The following is a 19,981-nucleotide window of genomic DNA, read 5'->3' on the forward strand; positions in this document are numbered from 1 at the left end:
CCACCACCACCAACACCATCACCACCACCACCACCACCAGAAAAGCAGTAGATGTACTTATTCATAAAGAAGAAGCTTTTAGGTGTAGCTGTTTCTTTATTTTTGCTTTTCCATGCAGCCACTTGGTAGAATTTATGAACATATTGAAGGTGTATTCCTTTGGCCCTGTTACTGTTGTCCCAAAGAGCACTCAGATGTTGAAACACTCACACAAACACTAGTGTGTTTCGACAGTTCTATTGATCCAGTCAAGTGAGCCATTGAGACAAATCATCACAATTCTTCACACCCTTATGAGGTGGCAAGGGATAGGTAACCAAATTATTAGATAGGTAGAGGACTTGAGTAAATGTCTATTCAAAAGACGTGCAAATGGGTGACAGATGTATGAGAATGTATTCAACATCATTAGTAACACTCTGTTAATTTTCAAGGTGTCTGCAAGATACAAGTGAAACCAAACAAGTAGTAATGTGTAGCTTAGGGGAGGGAATCTGCAACATGCTCCAACAAGCTCAATCTTGAGTGGTATCATAATTGACTACACAGGCACTTTCATTACCTGTTAAGCAATACAATTTTGGTTTTGGTAATGGATTTAGGTGGGGTTTGCTGTGGAATATTTTCTGTAAGATTATCTCATGTAAAATATGGTTAAGATAATTAATTTTTCCATAATTTCCAAGAATCCTTTCCAGAGATTGGTGTGGTACAAAGTCAATATTTTCTTTTTTCCTTACACACTGGGGCTTACACACTGGCACCTAGAATTAAGTATTCAGTGCTATACAAGCCTGCTACAGAAGGTCAAGTCAAACACAAGACAGTAAAAAAATATCATGCCTTCATTTGGAATCGTCTGAAGTGTAGGTGGCCATGTATCAGTGGAGTGGATGAGACTGAACTCAGCATGAGAAAGGTTGACTGCAAGCCAAGCCTGGTGTCACTGGCTTCTATAAATACAAAGTCAATATTTTCTCCTTTCTTCCTCCCCCATCCCATATATAAATGCTAGGTATTGAATCTAGAGCTTTGTACATACTAGACAAGTATAGTGGTTATTGATTCTCATTAGATTATTTATGTACTGTCTTTTATAAAGACAAAGTTAATATGAGGGTCCTGGGGGTTGGGGATTTAGCTCAGTGGATTTAGCTCAAGGCCCTGGGTTCGGTCCCCAGCTCCGAAAAAGAGAAAAGAAAAAAAAATGAGGGTCCTGATTTTCTCATCTTGGTTTTCTCAGCTTTCAAAGACAGTAGCCAAATGATTCTTCTTCTTCCATTGCATGCTTCGTGTCAGAAGAGAAGCATATCCTTATTTCAACAACCAAGATGTCTGTAGCACTAAGTACTTGCATTAGGCAAGGTCCTCTAGAGAAACAGAACTGATAGAATATATAATATAAAGGGGATCATCACAACTAAGCTCAACTCAGCTTGACATGGCCTAGAATGGGAAAAGAGTCTGAAAAGGGGATTTATTGTATTGGCTGACTCAGTATCAGTTGGGTTTTCCAACATGAATGGGAGTCTGAATGCTGGAGAGGTAGAGAAATAGGCAACACCCAGTCCAGGTAACCCAGCTGGCTTCAGTATGGTGCTGAAAGCCTGGAAAACACTTGGAGAGCAGGTGGTGCTGAATCAGGTTGTAAAACAGGGCGGTTGTCAATAGTAGCCATGACCACATGTCGAGTAAACAGACTTGGTATTGTATATACAGTCTGTGAACACAAGTAATGTATAATGAGTAAATATCTTTCTTTTGTTTTCTCTTTTTTTATCATGCAACATAGGATGTATTGATTTTACTTTTGTGTTTCACATATTATTAATTTTATGTCATAGGATATGGGATCAAAAAGGAAAGTCAACATTAGTCTAGGACTTCGCTCTCTTTGCTGGGGAAGGTACAGCACATCTGTGGCTTGATCGTTAACTTCAAAAACTAAATACCAATTAATAAGAGACACAAAGTACTCACTTGACAAACTGGACTTGTGACAGTTCATTTTGTTTGCCACTTACACGCAGTCCTCGTCCGAGCTGATCCAAGGACAGTCTGTGCTGATGGTAGAGCATGAGAGCAGACATGTGATTCTGATTTTGCATAGATACAGAATAGGATATCATTCTTGGGTCAACGAGGGGGTCCACAAGAACTTCAAGGAAAAGCTACGAGGCCAGTCAGTGTTGAGGGAGGGCTGTAATCTGTGATTTACAGAGCCAAAATGACAGTTTAAATTCCAGACATGCAATTGGGTTAAAACTTTGAATCTTTAAAAGGAGATTTTCTCAGGGTAACAACTCAGGGTAACTGTAGGTTACACCAGAGCCTGGGAAACTCATTCATTTCCATTTAAGGGTATGACATCCTTTAGAATATACACTTCTGGGACTGGAGAGATGGCTCAGCAGTTAAGAGCACTGACTGCTCTTCCAGAGGTCCTGAGTTCAATTCCCCACAACCACATGGTGGCTCACAACCATCTGTAATAGGATATGATGTCCTCTTCTGGTGTGTCTGAAGACAGCTACAGTGTACTCATATACATAAGATAAATAAATAAATCTTTAAAAAATTGTCTGTTGGCCCCATGATCTGAAGCTGCAGATAGAGAAACACATTAGAGTTCGGAGATAGAGTCTCTCCTCTTTGAACAGCCCTTGCCTGTATTTTTCTTTACTGTAACACGTCATTCCCCTTCTGTTTCAGATCAGTGCCAAGTCACAATAGCATTTCGAGGAGGGCTTAATGTATACATATACCCACAGCCAATTTCCTCTATTATCAACATCCCACATTAGCAGGATATGTCTATCTACTTAATGAATACGTAAAATGTCATTAGTAACCAAGTCTTTGTTCTAGTCAAGCCCCTTTCACTTCACCTACTCTCTCTTGAACTCCTGGATTCTGCGGCCTAAGGTACAAGAAGGTCTTTACTCATCTTTCTCCAGTAACTCGTGTTCTCTCTGATTTTTTTGCCTTTTATTTATTTTAAGCATTGAAATACTTCACAAAGAAACAGCTTTTGAGAGTTCTTTAGAATGAGTTGCTGACTTTTCAGTTAAAAGCAAAAAGAAATTTAACAAAACCTCTTAGCTGCACTCTCTCCAGGCCATTCTTACAGGAGGGAGTTGAAGATCTTATCGGTTCAAAATCGCCAGAAATGGAGAAGGGGCTCTTCTTGTTTATTAATCTACTAGCTGGGCTCTCTCATGGTGAATGAGAAGGACAAGGGTTGTCTATCTGATCTTTTCCTCTTTAGGGGTTGAACTAACTTTCAGTTGATGCTCAGCTGGAATCCTTGGAGGAAAAGCTACAATTATGTACAGTCTACATGTATAGAGTGGTCCTGGGTGTTCTGACGTTAGCTGGCTAGTAGGGCAGGCCTCAGTGAGGAAGCACTCAGTCATTCCACCGGAACTTGGCTGGACAGCTAGCTATTGTGTGACAAGGAAACTGTTAGGTATTGGTAAAACAGTATCAGAAAATCAACATAACCTTTGACTTCATGCCCCTTTCATGGTTTATTCATTTGAAAAATGATAAAAGAAGGAAATAACATAGAATTATGCTTTTACTTAGAGTCCTGAATTCTCCACCCTAATTTCCTGAGTGAGTTGAACAAAGAGTGCACACAGCATTCCATTTCTGTGAGCCTGGCAACTGCTCCAGGAGTTTCCCAGAAATGTTTATGAAACACAGTCAAGGCGATAAACAAGCCCAGGCCAGAGATCAGCAGCGTGGCTAAGAGCCATAACTAAACTGCCTGTAACCTCATGTGAACCTCAGGCCTTGCCTTGCTTTGCAGAATGCGCCTAAACAAAGATCAAGTTTCTCTTGCTTTAAAGCTCACAAAACTTATAGTCTTGTTTGTAGATCATCTTGGCCTTCAGGGATTTTACTTTTATATCAACCAACCTCATCTCAGGGTGCTTGAGAAATGACAAATGGAAAGTCCCTGGCTGTGGCTTTTGGCATGATACTGACCTTGACTTACACGGAAATAAAGAACCAAGTTTAAGATTGGTTTCTATTTCATTGATCCTGGTATAATACCCAGAGCTTTATGAGTGTCACATCATGACCAGAGACACATCATCCCAAAGTCAGCAGGAAGTAGCTAAAGATCATGATGACCCTATTCCTGCTCCACCATTGCCTCTTTCTAATTTTTCCTTTTTTAATTAAACCAAAACTGGGGAATGTTAGCATTTAGTCTAGGTTCTGCCCCACAGTTACCTGGCAATAGCCAGGTATGCCTGACTCACTATAAAAGGGGCTACTAGACCCCTTTTCAATCTCTTGCTCTTTTGCTCTTGTTTCTTACCCTCTTCCCCCTCTCTTCTCATTCCCCTCCCCTCTCTCTTCATGTGCTCATGTCTGGCCTGCGCTTGCTCTCTCTCTCTCTCTCTCTCTCTCTCTCTCTCTCTCTCTCTCTCTCTCCCTTTCTCTTAACTCCCCTCCCCATGCCCTGAATAAACTCTATTCTATACTATACCATCATCTGGCTGGTACTACGGAGGGGGAAGGGATGCCTGAGCATGGCCCCTCAGAGGCACCCCCTTCTCCCACACCTTACCACGCCTCCACTAAAAATATCCCTGCCTTTTCCAATCTTTTTATAAAACACAACAGGTGTCATACCCAGAGCATTGTGAGTGCTGGATCAGCACTCTATCTCAGAGTTGTATTTCTGACCCTCTTTACAGAATGCATTATGAGAAAGGTTCTCACAGAGTTGTTCACATAGACTTTGAACTCACTCTGTAGCTAAGGCAGGTCATATCTAAATGAGTTTCTTACAGTGTATTTGGAAACAAATCCATCTGTTAGCATTTTTTCTAAGCTCTGCCCCACAGTTACCTGGCAATGGCCAGGTATGCCTGAATCACTATAAAAGGGGCTAATTGCCCCCTCCTTTCCCTTTTGTTCTTGCCTTCTTGCTCTCCCTCTCGCCCCTCTGCCCGGTCTCTGGCTGGTACCTCAGGGGGAGGGGATGCCTCAGCATGGGCCTGTGGAGGCACCCCTTTCTCCCACACTTTACCACACATCCACCAAAACATAGTCCTTCTTGCTTTATCTTTTTATAAACACAACAATCTGAATTCCTGATAGTAGGCCTCTGTGACACAAGGGCATGGAAAGTTATTATTATTCTAGTTAATGGATCCATTGAATTAAAAGCCTGAGAAATTTTCTGGCACAAAGGAGGAGGTGGAGGAGGATGTGCAAGAGAGGTCAAGTCTACAAAAGGAACAATAAACAGATGAGGAAGAAATGCAGAGGATTCTGTTCCAGGGTAATATGGGCCAAAGTTACTTGGTAAAGGACATTGTGTCAACTTTCTGATGATATAACAAAGCACCTGAATTGGCCAACTTATGAGGAGAAGAGTTGCCTAAGTTTCAGACTATGGCTAGCTGGCTCAATAGCTTCTGGGTCCATGTTAAAGTTACACACAAGGATGGGGGCGGGGTTATAGGCCAGATCAGAACTGTCCACCACTGTCAGTGGGCATTCTTAAAGAGAAGCCATGTCTGCCAAGGTTGGCAGATAAGAGGTGGGAATGTTGCCTGTCTATAGGGTAATTTATCTCATCTCAGACTTCCTTTAGGTCTGAATTCCTAGACCATGTCTATGTTGAACTATCACATCCTGTGACTAATAGGCAAAAGACTTTTGGAATACATTAGCTTAGCAGACAACTAGCCGCCCTGAGCTAATAATGTCATCTAACAGTGTCTGAGGCCTCTAGGAGAGACTGATGTTCCCTACCTCTCTGATATTCCTACTAGTGTATTTTAAACTCACCTTGATTGGCGGCTTCCTTTGTTCTGTCAAAGCATAAAACTTTACAGAACTGTTTCCATGTTGGAACTTGGAATTTGGAGTAACTTAAATCTGTGTTCCTGGGCTGTGGTCACCCAAAACAGTTTCCCAATAATCTACCTCTTATTCCCTTTAGGGTGGGAACTGTGGTTTGCACAGTCACCAGTGACTTAACTTACTCCCAGCAAGCCTTAGATTTTTAAGTTTCTGCTATTTCCCAATCAACAATGTCACAAGCTGCCTAGCAAGGCACATAGGCCTCTGGGAGACATTTAATATTCAAACCTCAGCAGATGTTATTTGGAAATTATTTGATCCTCCCCCCAAAAAAAGAAGAAGACAAAAGCAACATTGAGACTAGTTTTCTCCAGAATTTATTATTCTAACAAAGTTACAGGTATTCAAGGCAACTTGTCAGTTTGGTGACTGACACTCATTCCTTTGACCCATTTAAAATTCTTCTCAGGTAAATGAGAAAAAGGAGAAGAAGAGAAGAATGAGAAGCACCCTCCAAACTTTGTGTGCAAAGAACTACTCATTTCATCTTCAGAAGTAGGAAGATTCAATCATGCAAGTTTTCCACAATATGGAGAAAGCCTGTTTCAGGAAACATGGAGTTCTGGTGAATAAGAAGCAGCTGCCACAGGAGGAAATATGTCTGATCACAGGGCTATGAGCCAGCAGCATGGTGTGCAAACAGGAAGGCTTCTCTGCTACGTGCTAGGCAAATATGAGTAAGGACGGGTTTAGGCGGTTTTTACTGGAAAGTACCCAACCCACTTCAGCAGAAATCAAGAACAAACAGCTCAATGGTTGGCAGCTGTATCAGGAACGTTAAGCCAGGGTGGTTTTATAACCACATTGGGTTGTCCTATAACCAAGGACAATTAAGATGGCGTTGGTTATGTCTAGTTGTATTCATATTTCTTTATAAGGTATTATTATTTACTACTTTTTGTTTTGTCATAGGAGATAACATAACTGCAAAATAAAATTGCCTTTTCAATGAAGTCAGAACCACGGGCCTCTTCAGGCCTGTATCAGTGTCATGAATTTGTACCACAGGTTGTTACAGCAGCAGCATAGTTTTCTAAAAATATACTTAAACTTATTCTTTGAAAATGTCATATATTAGATACAATGCATTTGGATCATAGTCTTCCCCTCCAACTCTCCTATTTCTGTCTCCTATGCCCTCCCAGTTCCCCATCTTCCTCAGAACTGCATCTCTGAAGAAAACTGACCCTCCTCCTCCTGGCACCACTGCCATTAGCTCTGCAGTGAGGGGTGGGAACTCATGAGTCCCTCTCCCATCCAATCCCCAGGTATTTCTTCAATTATGTTTGATTCCCCGTCCTCCAGACACCTTAGCAGGTTTCTCTACATTTTGATCAGGGATGGGCAAAGTTGATCTCCATCGCTCTCTGCAAACCACACGCAAGTGCTCTGAGCAGACTCTCAATGAGGTGCCCCTTAAACAAACCTGTGAAGAATGTCAAAAGTAATTCTACTTTCTTTCTCTGGCTTCATTCCCACCCTCAGTACTCCCGAGTTCCCACAATGAAATCCTGAGACTGCATTACTCCTACGGTCATCCTTTCCACAAAAATTGCACACATTGGAATTTCCCCATCTGTCCCTCCCCCAACCTTGGCCCACAACCTCTTACATAACAGACAGCATTTGAACAAATACCATCCCAATGGCAAAACATGTTTGATTTTTCTTGAGATTGATTCCTTTTGTCATAGCTTTCAATGTGAGTGTGTGTGTCTCTCTGTGTGTGTGTGTGTGTGTGTGTGTGTGTGCACGAGAGTGTATGTGTGTGTGTGTGTGGTATGTTGGTGTGTGTGTTGAGTAGCTTGATGGGTTTGACACAATTGTGGAAGTCGTTGTGTGGAGGTTGCACATGGTATACAGAGAGCGGTTTTGCTAAACCACCCAGAAAGTAACATCTCTATTTCACTTCCTTCTGTTGAGGAAAGCAGAAGTTTCTGAAAAACAGCTACCGCTGAGCTGAGTTGCGGTTGGAGAAGTGCTGGAAATGTTGCAGCTTTATCTCTCACTAACTGCAGGATGGTAGTACTCTGGTCTCCAGCAGTCTCCACAGTCCTTTATGTCCAACTGACCCCAGTCCCCATTGTCAGCATTTTGTTTAAACTCTGCCCCCAAGTTACCTGGCAACAGCCAGGTGTGCCTGACTCACAATAAAAAGGACTGTTTGCCCCCTCCTCCTCCCCCTCTCTCTCTTGTTCTTGCCTTCTTGCTCCTTCTGTCCTCTCTCCCCTTCCCCCCTCTCTCCTCATTCCCCTCCCTTCTTTCTCTGCATGCTCATGGCCAGCCTCTACTCCTCTTCTCTCTCTCTCTCTCTCTCTCTCTCTCTCTCTCTCTCTCTCTCTCTCTCTCTCCCTTTCTCTGTCCCTACTACCCTTTCAACTCCCTTCCCTATGCCTCTCAGAGGGAAGGGATGCCTCAACATGGGCCCTCAGAGGCACCCTCTTCCACATACCTGACTACACATCCACCAAACGTATTCCTTCTGTCTAATCTTTTTTTAAATAAACACAACTCCCATTCCTTTCTTCAGGTCCCTATTTATTGGTGGTGCAGCCTGAGGGTCAGCACTTGGTGGAGGAAGAGGAGAGATCAAATGTTTCTCAGTTTATTTCTTACAACAGCCTGGTAAGTGTAGAGAAAAAGGTATTGACACAAAGAAAATGACTTCACTGAAAAATCAAAAATTAATCAAACAAACAAAAAACCCTTCTCAATATAAAAAATGAGGACTTTTCCACATGACATGTTGGGATGCAGGGTGGGTAGGTAAAGGGTGCTGAGCAAGTTAGCAGTCATATTATACTTTTCCTTCCTTTGTCTCTGTCCAGAAGACTGAAATGGACTCAGACTTCGTGCAGATTCAGGAGGGGCTTACAAAGCACACCAGATTTTCTGGGCCTTGTGAATACAGAGAAAGATTTGGCAGTCAACATGATAATCCCCTAGTTGGGGCCTGTCTTTTAGAGTTTAGCCTTCAGGCAAAGGTTAGAACAGTTCAAGGATTGGGAAGGACACTTCTTCAGAACACTGCCAAGGACAACTTTCCAAACTGATGACACTGACAAACTGTCAGCCTGTCTACATTCTCTGACTCTTTTCCTTTGTGGGGGACCAGCCAAACTTCATTGCCATGCAGAAATTTAACCAATGTGCCAGGAAGACCAATCAACAACAGGATCCAGTGACCTCAAGCTCATGTTTCAGATTGCAACATGGCTTTAGCCTTAAGTAGGGGCAGAATTAGGGAACCAGAAGGTTCTCTCAAACAGTCGGACTTCTTCAAACCACCTGGAAGAACAGGAACTGAGATGATGATCTCCTATAGCACAGTCAGATGACAGCACTTAGTCAGGAAGCCCTCTGGGTCCTGCACAAATTGTTCCTCAACTTAAACTCAAGCTGATGTCAGTTTTCTAAAAGACTGGATTAATTTCTGTATTCCTCACATGGGCATTTTGCATTTGGATTAAACCCTACAGTTCCATCATTACTCTTGTTGGGAGCGTGTTAGAACCTCAGAGTTCAGTTACAGTACTCAGTCCAGGCCTCCTGTTACAAGATGCCCCATGAATTCCAATGCTAGAGTCCCAGATGACACAACATGTACTTGCCCATGCCTATTAGTAATAGTGATTTCCACGAGCTCTGACTAAACCAATCAGGGATTCCAGAAACTGGCCACAGCCAGAAGAGAGTCTTAAGAGATTTTCCTGCAGAGAAGAACAAAGCAAGAGTCATCATACCCATTACTTAAAACACCTCCTCGTGGTTGATTTTGGTTGGAAATTTAATACAGTCTAGAATCAACTTGCAAAGGGAGTTTCCATGAGGGATTATCTAGATATGGATGGTATGTGGGTGTATCAGAGAGGGGAAAACAATCCTCCCACTGTAGGAGACATTGTTCGTTGGGCAGGGCATTTTGAACTGCCAGAGAGGGAAGGAATTACACTGAGCATTCATGTGTACATGCATTGTGATCAGCTGCTTTAAAGGTTCCCTGTCTTCACTTCCTTTCAGTGATGGACTGGGATGGTTTGAATGAGAAATGGCCCTCGTAGGCTCATGTATATGAACACTTGTGTCCCTAGTTGGTGGTGATGTTTAGGGGAGGTTGGGGAACCTTTAGGAGATGTGACCTTGCTGCAGGTAGTACACAACTGGTGGTGGGTGGGCTTTAAGAGTTTTTAGCCAATGAATGGAGGAGACCAAACGAATCAGGCAAGGAGACACACTAACGCACATGTTTCCCCAAAATAGTATGGGGCATGAATATCCATAAGATTATCAAACATTGGGCCTGGAAAAATACTCTCTGATCTTCAAGGAAAATATGGACGCCCTTCTCAATATTAGAGTGAAAATTGTACCAATGGAAGAAAGGGGAAAAAAGGCAAGAAGCACAGTAAAAACTTCTGCTTCTTATGCCAAGAATTATCTGTTCTGTAGATAACAACAGACTAAGCAAAAGTCCTGAAACAAAGGTATCTGAGGTGACTCACTGGGCTCTGCTGCCAGGGCTGCTGACCTGTGTTTCATTCCTGGGCCTCACATTTGTCCCACTCTGAAAAGTTGATCTCTAATCTATGTATGTACACACACACACACACACACACACACACACACACACACACACACACACAGACCAGTGACATTTCAAGCATGTATATGTTGAAAACTGGAGGTACTACTCACCTTGAGAACGAAGCATCAGATGCAAGGTGCTAGGAGCAAGAAAGTGGCCTTACTAGTCCGCGAGGCCATTCCCACAGGACAGGGAAATGTTGCTGTTGCTTCAGTTGTGCCATACATGCAGGTATCAATGTGTTGCTTAAAGTTCAGGAAGAGGGTTTCAAATCCCCCAATTCTTCTCTCCTCCCCCTCAGAGCAAAGATCAAAGAGGGACAAGGGGCTGGAGGGATGGTTCAGCAGTTAAGAACTCTTGCTGCCCTTTAACCTGAAAGATTGATTTCCTCTTCAGGCAGCTCACAAGCATGTTTCCCCAGCATTCAGTGCCCTCTGCTGAGCATTGGTGCACCTGCAGGCAGGCACACAGGAAGCTCCTCCCGTCCTCTCCCTTCCGCTCACCCAGGAATATAAACAAAAATATAACTTTAAAAGAACCCGAAGGTTCGCCGGTCAAAAATAACACTGTGAAGAGTCCTATTTAAAATAAAAAACACCGCGATTGTACTGCTGCTCCCGGATCCCTAAGAGCAAATTCTTTTTCTTTCATATGAAACGGCTAAGCCTCATCCAACAGCATCGCTAATAACTAAAAGGAAACACAAAGTAAGGATGGAACTCGTGGGCATCCCTGCTCCTCAAATAGCTCTGAAACACCTCCGGCAGGTAGTCTCACTGTACCGAATCTGGAGAACGAAACTTCTGGACCTCACTAGTCAGGTGGAGTAGGCTCCATCTCTGTTTTCTACCCGGCTGGGCGGGGCGGGGCGGGGCGGGGCGGGGTTAAGCACGCACTTTTAGTAAAGCACAGGGGTGCCTGTCACAAGTCATATCCTGTGAAGTGTGTATGGTAAGCCTCAATTAAAACAGAATCACTGCAGCTGCGGGATTCTGTAAGAAAACAGCCGTGTTAAAAGCAATCGAAATAGAACTATTTCTAGCAGATGGGTCACAAAGTCTATCTGCTCCCACCTCGCTGCCATTCTTGCATTAGCATCTGTGTCTGCATGACTTAGAGGTCATTGTGAACTCGATATCTCTGACTGCTGATGTTCATGCTTAACGATAAATGTAGTTCAAATATTATTAGGTTTTTTTAATCTCAGCCTGAGCCCGGACAGAAGACACCCAAACATCATGGTTCCACGTGGAGAAATTTAATGAGAGAAGAGTAGAAGAAGAGAGGAAAGGCGGACGGCCATGGGCACGTGCAGGGGGGAATGGGAGCAAGAATAGAGAAAAACAAAGAGCAAGAGGGGTAAGAGAGGGTAAGAGAAAGAGAAGGGGGCGAACAGCCCCTTATATAGTCAGTTACAGCTGGCTGTTGCCAGGCAACTGTGGGGCTGGGGCGGAGCATACCTGGCTGTTCACAGGTAGCTGACAGGGTGGATCTTAGACAGAATACCAACAAATATGTGTGGTGGTGCAGGTTCAGACAACAGATAAGAGCGTTACGATTTAGAGAGTGTTAGAAATGACATTACATATTAGTTTACATGGCAGATGACTTCACTAGCAAACTGGAAATATCAGAGATGGGCAAATGTGTAATTCTGAGCCAGAAAATCAACAGAGATGTTAAAGAAGGGGGACTGTATTTCTGTATTCTCATAGAGTTAGTGTAAAATCATGGCCCACAGAACTCTAACACTGGATTCCACTCTTGCTTTATGAACTACTGCAACCCCGCGGGTGTGGCTAGAGTAAGAGGTAGAGTTACTTTCACAAATATACTACTTTTCAGATAAAGATCAGTTGACTCCTTCCCTCACGTTTGTTATGAAATACTATTATGTATTCAAACAATAGAATATGTTGATATACTTGGAGTATCTCCATTGTGCCTGTTTTCCCCAGTATTGATACCAATTGTAACATAAACATCAAACATGAAAACTTTGTCACTCATAGATAGGTTGTTTCTCATAAAAAAATAAACAACAAAAACAAAAACGAAGACAGGTTCTGGAGATGCTAAAAATGATTTAGCATTTGTCATACAAGCTTGTGTTCCTACTGTTTCCCTCTCATACTTTCTACTCTTCTGATTGTGTTATAACTGTCTTCTTCCTCCTGCTTCTTCCTTTCCCTCTCTTTCTTCTTCTGTCTCTCAAGCACAGACTAACTTCAAACTTAAACTATTCCTGCATCCCCCTACTTATTTCTGAATTAGACAGAGTGACACCATCTTAGTTCCCTTTCTATTGCTGAGATAAGACACAGGACCAAGACAACTTATATAAGAAAGGGTTTATTTGAAACCCTTATGGTTTCAAAGGGTGTCTTAGTTATTTTTCTATTGCTTTGAAAAGACACCATGACCAATGCAACATATAAAATGAAGCATTTAATTAGGAGCTCATTTACAGCTTCAGAGTGCTAGCCCATTATCATCATGATGGACAGCATGGAAACAGGAAGGCAGGTATAGCTCTGGAGCAGTAGCTGAGGGCTTACATCTGACCTACAAGTAAAAGGCAGAGAGGAGGAGGAGGAGGAGGAGGAGGAGGAGGAGGAGGAGGAGGAGGAGGAGGAGGAGGAGAGAGAGAGAGAGAGAGAGAGAGAGAGAGAGAGAGAGAGAGAGAGAGAGAGAGAGAGAGAACTAGGAATCATATGGGCTTTTGAAACCTCAAATTCTGCCCTGAGTGATATACCATCTCCAACATGGCCACTCCCCCTAATCCTTCCCAAACAGTTTCATCAACTGCACACCCAAGTATTCAAATATATGAGCATATGGGACTACTAAATTTCAAACAGTCACCATATCAGAGAGTTCAATGTACTAGTATTACATGTATGCATGTATGTATGTATGTATGCATGCATGTATGCATCCTTTATCTATTGTTTAGTTATCTTGTGTCCATGTATCTATCAGCTGTATCAGTTTTCTGTCTAGGAAGTGACTCCTTTCTTTTACACAGTTTGTGAGATTCAACCTTGTGAGCTGAGTTGAGCATTAGTATTTATTTCTGGAGTAACTCTATGTCCCTCTTCTTTCAATGGGCATGCTAATTACTGTTATTTTCATGAAGTGCAGTGGGCATTTTTATGCATGTACACTGGTAAATATAACCACTGCCATTTTACTTGTTTCCTAAGAAAAAGACCCAAGAGTAGAATTTGTGAGCTGAGAATGCTTTGGTGTGACTTTTCCTGGCTAGTATTAAACTACCCTTTCAAATACTTATGCACCCCTTTTCTCCTCAAGCCCAGGATGGGCTGTCATTCCAGTTGTTTTGTGGTCTCACTGGCGTTTAAGTGTTCAGTTATGTTAAAATTTGCCAATCTGTATATATTCAGGGCTCTCAAAGTGTGAGCTAAGTTTGGCATGTTGGATCATAAATAAATACAGTCATCTTTTTATACCCGTTCCAGTCATAGGGTATCTTCTTTTCTGAAAGGCCTTTAAGAGCTTTTGTTCACTTTTGCTAGTGAGCTTTATGGTTCTTATGTTTTGTTGGTCTTTTTAATATTTGGATGCTAGTCAGATGTCCACATGTTGTCTAATTTGGGTTGTAAACTTTATTGAGCTAGGAGACACTCAGGAAATCGGTATGTCCAGTAAGGTGCTTCTGGAGACGATTGGTGTATGGCTCAGCAAGCTGAAGGGAAGAAGTCTCTTCTGGAGAGCTGAAGGAACCCACCTGAATAGTTTAACAACAGCAAATAAACATTACAAGCAGGTGGGTTCTAGTGCTAACCTGGCAGAAGTAACAACATATTTATAAGAACTGTAAATTCTGTCCATAATCATTGCACAAAACACTTGAGTTTGGATGTTGACAGAACAGTAACTTAGAATATTGTTATAGGGCACAGAGGGGGATTTATGACTTGGAGAGTAACATCTAGGTAAAAAACAGCATAATTTTTTTCCTCCAAAACTGTCAGTTTCATGTTAGTCAAAGCATATTTGTGAAAAAAAATCCAAATCCAGATTATTTCAGTGCTTAGGAGGCAGAGGCAGAGGCAGGAGGATCTCTGTGAGTCTGTGGCCAGCCTGGCCTACATAGCAAGTTTTGGTACCACGAGAGGCAACCTGTAAAAGAAAAGAGATCCCCAAGGTTGACATTTTCAGTAATCTTGGCAATGATTCATGGAGTAGTATTGTATGCTGGGGAGAACAGCAGTGGTGGACTTAGGTCTGTGTGACATAGTTTCTCTCTCTCTCTCTCTCTCTCTCTCTCTCTCCCTCTTTCTCTGCAACTATCTGAGGAAACAACTAACATTTTGAGATATATATATATATATATATGTATATATACATATATATATAGGCTTTTCAAACTTAAGTTAGAAGTTTTGAATATGTATCCCACTTCTTCAAGGAGGCTAATGTTTAATATGCACATTCTTACACATTATCCTAAATCTATTGTTTTAGACATTTGAGATTGGAACCAAGAATTTATTTGTTTGTTTGTTTGTTTGTTTGTTTGTTTTAGAATCTGTATATTTTTTAAAGCTTCCAGTGCAAGTTTGGAACAAGACCTACAACAATCTTTGGTTTTGGCTTCAGGTTGATCCCTGCAGCTCATCTCATTGCCTCCTTGCACATTCAAATGCCAGGAGTCACAGCACTTTATTTCATTGATGACAACCATCCTCAATGTTTGGTGGCTTCAAAACGCATTGCCATATGCCACATTCTACAGCATACCAAGGCCACAAATCCAGAACGTCATGTTAATAGATTCTTACCTCTGAAGTAACCACAGTCCTGAAATAACTTACTTCTACTTTCATTCCAGAAAGTCATAGTTTATCTGCAGCTGTGTTGCATTAGCATCAACACAACGAAATGAGAGATACTTTTCTTCTATGTGGTTCAGGTTCACGGTCCAAGTCCCGGAGAGCCCTTGCTGTGCACTGTTAGGGGTTGGTCTGTTGCTGCTATGTATTCAAATGCCAAATACTACCCCCCCAAGATCTGATTGCAGTCCCACCAGCACATTTTCATGTACACCAAATAATGTTGTATAAACTTTGCTTGTCTATCTTCTCTGAGAAAGGTTAAATAAAAGTAGCTACAGACAATTACTGAAGGGAATACAGATAGGCAACATTTCAGTTACTGGACTGGGGGTCGCAGGTAGGGACCAGGAGCAGAGAGAAGAGGAGAAGGAGAAAGGCGAGGGAGCAAGTAGGAGGTCTCCATTTAATGTGGACCAGGAGCATTACGCCCAGTAAAGTGCCCTCTGTGTACAGACTGATAGAACAAAAACAACCCCAGTGCGACTCAGACAGCAAATACTTGAGAGCACAGCTGGGAAGTAGACAGTCTAGTGTAGAAAATAGATTAGGGCTACCCCAGTAATTGAGCTAAGGCTGGTTAAATAAATCTAGTAGGACCCAGTCTCAATTAATGGGGGCTGGCTGCTCAGATTAAGAATGAGTAGAGTAATTAGATACCATTTTAAATGACTAGAACACTGCCTCCAATGATCAGGCAAAGGTAAGATCAGGGACTATGTGGACAACAGATGCTCTCTCCCATTTTGCAGACCAGGTCAGGGTTTTTTTTTTGAGAAGGGCTTCCTTTCTGCAAGCTTCTAGAAATGCATGCTTTGATTTGGAATTGGGATTGTCTAGAATATGCTGCCTGGTTGGTGACTCAGTGTGTGAGAGATCTCGGAGGTTCAGGTTAGTTGAGACTTCTGGTCTTCCTGTGGGGTCACCCTCTTCTTCAGCTTCCTTGTCATCTTTATTTTCCTTAAGGTCAATCAGAATTATTAACAGAGAATGCAAACATGGCTGATGTCATTCATATTTGACTATAGAACACCCAGGGTGCGATTCCCAGGACCCTTCTGAGGGATCCTGAGCATCTGTAACTCCAGTTCCCAGGGGTTTTAAATGCCCCCTATTGACCTGTATGTATGTGGGCCACATGTGTATAAACAACTTGCACTAGGTATCAAGTGAACTTCCTCACGTGCACACATCCGATGTCTTTAACTCATTTTCATTTTTGTTCTCCAGGTTGCTATATTCCACTATCTGCTTCTCCATCCCCTCCGACCACCTGACAATTATTGGTCTCCAAGTGGAGGTACTGTTGAATTCCCTTGGATCCTGATCTTTCTTCACATGTGATTCTTCTGTTATTGTTCCTACCTCTCAAGCGGGCAGACTGTGCTCTATACAATTTTGTGCACGCTACTCTGAACAATTAAGGGTCGTGCAAAATTTCGAACCAATCAGGGAGGCACAGGAAGTAGATGATAGAAATCTAGATAAACCACAGTGTGACTACAAAACCAATGCCGCTGACAAGGAGCTGGCTGCGGTCGCCTTGCCATCCTGCCTTTCCTTGGTGTAAAAAACACTTTAGAAATTTGAGCAGGGCTCTTGGTTAATGGGCCAAATGTGTCTAGAATTTGGGTTACAGAGTGATTGTTCTATGCATTCTCAACTTAAAGTTTTTGTTTGTCTTTTTGAGACAAGGTGTTGCTAGTAGCCCTTTCTGCTTTGAGCCATGATTTCTCTTGTCTCAGATTCCCACCCTGGAATTGTAGATGTGTACCACCAGGTCTGCCTTCTGGTTCATGGTTTTGCATCTTTCTCTTTTCCCCTCTGTTGGAGCACAAATAATATTCCTGACTCTATTTAAAAAAAAATTGGTCTAGCCCTGTATTATGCAAGTGTGTAAGTGATAGTCTCCCTCTCCCTTTTTCCCCCTCCCTACCTTCTTCCCCACTCTTTCCTTTCCTTTATCCAGTGTTTCACTTTGTGGCCCAGGCTGGCCTGAAACTTGTTATGTGAAACAAGCTAGCCTGAAATGCCAGGAGATCTGCCCGCCTAAGCCTTCAGCTAACATTGTGTTTCAAGGTGAGAGACAGGGAATGTCTTACTGTAGAATCTGAAGCAAAGACATCCATTCTCACTACTGTTTTCACACTAGACTGGAAGTCTCAGCTCATTGTGAAGAAGAGAAGTCCTGGCTTCATATAAGAACAAAAGAAAAGTTATGTGGGCTGGAAAAGAATGAATTAAAGAATTTCTTCTTAAATTTTGAGATTGTTAGAAAGAAGAAAATGTTAATATTTATTCTTTTATTCAGTAGTTTCTTGTGCCAGATGATATGATTGTCCAGGTAGACCACCTTAAAATGATTTCCCAAAACTAGAAAGAAAGAATTCCAAATGTGCAAGGATCAAGGTTAATATTAAGAAGTTAATTTTTTGCATATTATTGATAAACAATTAGAGTTTAATATTTATAAGTGTAATTTACAATAGCACCAAACATTAAAAATACTTAGACATAAATATATATGTCTAAATATGGGAAACTACAAACTCCTAAAGAGATGTCAAATGATTCCAATTTTGCCTATGGTCTAGAATCTTAAATAAACCTCTCAAATCATTTTAAAGACTTCGAAAAACTGATTTTTAAGTATGTAGACACAGCTAGAATAATCACCACAATTTTTAGAAAGAAGAAAAAAGTTTGGGATTCATAAAGAATATCTTTAATGTCCTAATCGAGAGTATTTAAAACAGTGAGACCAGAACACGCTGAACCATAGGCATACTGTCATCCCAGCACTAGTGAGGTGTAGATATGAGGATAATTTCTTGTTCAAGGTAAACTTTGCCTACATATGTAGCTCAAGGCTAATTTGGGTTACACAAGTTCCTGTTCCAAAGTAAAATAATAAAACAACCAGAAAAGGGGAGACAGATGCATAAATAAACGGAATAGAAAATGCTCTTCCCAATAACACCTCATCAACATCATTGATTCATCCTTTTAGTAAAGCACAACAGCAAAATGTGTGTATGCACACACAGACATGTGTGTGGTAAATAGTGCTAAAATGTTAAATTTCAATGTATAAAAATTTTAAAGAGCTCTTAAAAATTTGGCAATTTAACCAAAAATATTTTTAAAGAAAAAACTAATTCTGAAAGTGCAGAATTATAAAACTCTCCAAAAGCAAATAGCAGGGATGACTTATATAAACCTGATTTGGTAGACAGGTTTTATATACAATGCCCAAAGTTCAATCCGTGAAAGAGAGAGAGGAAAAAAAGTTGGGTTTATCTGAATTACAAAACCACGGCTGTACAAGACAGTATGAAGAGATAGAAAACACATTTGGCAACCTACAGGTTTGTACATATTTTCAAAATACAAACAATAAAACGTGTGTTCAAATGTTGAAACAACTTAGAGTTCTACACGGTAGGGAAAGATAAGAATTCAACTGACACCTGAGCCTATACTCCAAATAGATCCAGCAAAGGAGATGCGTAGTAGACAGCACAGAAGCATGCTGGGCATTTCCTGTCACTGAGGAAAGGCAAGTGAAAGCACTGAAATGTCAGCAGATGCCTATGAGAATGCTATTAAAGTAGTTCTCGAAATCAAGTCGTGACGTATTGGGGGTCGTCACTCATGGCCGGTAGAGAAAGGAAGAGCCACTCTGAAAACTAGTTTAACACTTTTGTATAAAGCTAGACAGTCTGGGGTATGATCCTGGAAGATTTTTTTTTAAAACAATTCCCTCAAACACAGCGGGTAGAAGAACTTTATGGTTAATATACCTGACAAATGCTATCTGGCAGTGATCTCATTGTTAAAGCAACAACGATGTTTATGCGGGTTATCTGCGCCCTCTAGAGGACACGATGAGAACGACAACTCACCTTTTCGGTGTTCGTCCAAAATTCTGTAACCTAAGTATAACCTTGAGAAAAATATGAGACTGTTTCAACTTGGTAACTTTCTGTAAAATATCGTATGAGCACTTTTCAAAACATTTAAAATAGTCAAAAATGAAGACGGGGTAAGAACTTGTCAGAGCTAAGAGTAGACAATGGGAGTCCTTAAGTGCAAGGCATAGGTGCAATCTGAACGAGGGGTAATTATAAATAAACATCAATACTGTGTCATTAATTGTGGCAAATTTATCATAAAAACGGCATGTCCACTTTTCCTGCACTTGTCTGGCTGTCTGTCTTTACAAGGAAAAAAACCCCAAATAATATGGAAACCTTAGTGTTGGGTACAGGAGAACTTTCAGCATTTTTTTTTCTGCGTATCTAAAATCTGTGCTAAAAAAAAATTGTGGTTTAAAGTACAAATCTCCTTTACTTCTACCATATGCTTTGTGGTTTTAAGCTGTATTTTGGTGCTACAACTTTATATACACTTTTTTTATTGTTGTTTTTAGACGATGTCTCTGTTTCCTTCTCATTCGGAAATGGATGGGTGGACAGATGCAACACACTGAAAGAACAGCTGTACAGAAGCCTAGAAAACGTTCCTGCCGCTGCCAACACAAACGGACAAACAAAGGTAGGAATCTGGAGTCCTGCCCTTGATGACTTTGATGGCTTTTTTTTTTTAATGTTTTTTTTTGTTTGTTTGTTTTGCTTTGTTTTCT

General features: G+C 41.4%; 2 protein-coding genes across 43 annotated transcripts in view; one reads left to right on the forward strand and one right to left on the reverse strand.

Moving 5' to 3' along the window:
• LOC100909928 (uncharacterized) overlaps window positions 1-11,296 on the reverse strand; it is a 127,471-nt gene extending 116,175 nt beyond the window's left edge. For 13 of the 33 annotated variants that reach the window (XR_015687075.1, XR_015687074.1, XR_015687056.1 and 10 more), the window contains exons 1-2: window positions 10,588-11,296; window positions 1,981-2,063 (exon numbers count right to left, since the gene is read on the reverse strand). Coding sequence is in view for 2 of the 33 variants with exons in the window: in XM_087659802.1 (XP_087515928.1) it covers window positions 10,588-10,603 (16 nt within the window). In the remaining 31 variants the exon portion in view is untranslated. Of the gene's footprint in view, window positions 1-57; window positions 1,721-1,980; window positions 2,208-6,193; window positions 7,319-8,344; window positions 9,603-10,587 lie in introns of those variants that run through there. The other 20 variants (XR_015687087.1, XR_015687059.1, XR_015687070.1 and 17 more) reach the window with 12 other exon arrangements.
• The window catches only part of LOC147995089 (uncharacterized), a 31,594-nt gene continuing 22,529 nt past the window's right edge, over window positions 10,917-19,981 (forward strand). For 4 of the 10 annotated variants that reach the window (XM_087659806.1, XM_087659808.1, XM_087659814.1 and 1 more), the window contains exons 1-3: window positions 11,191-11,298; window positions 16,567-16,636; window positions 19,769-19,893. In XM_087659806.1, coding sequence (XP_087515932.1) covers window positions 11,191-11,298; window positions 16,567-16,636; window positions 19,769-19,893 — 303 coding nt within the window. Of the gene's footprint in view, window positions 11,299-11,668; window positions 11,837-14,114; window positions 14,268-16,566; window positions 16,637-19,768; window positions 19,894-19,981 lie in introns of those variants that run through there. The other 6 variants (XM_087659811.1, XM_087659805.1, XM_087659804.1 and 3 more) reach the window with 6 other exon arrangements.

Source organism: Rattus norvegicus, chromosome 4 (assembly GCF_021556685.1).
Source record: "Rattus norvegicus strain SHRSP/BbbUtx chromosome 4, alternate assembly SHRSP_T2T, whole genome shotgun sequence".
NCBI classification, from domain to species: Eukaryota; Metazoa; Chordata; class Mammalia; order Rodentia; family Muridae; genus Rattus; species Rattus norvegicus.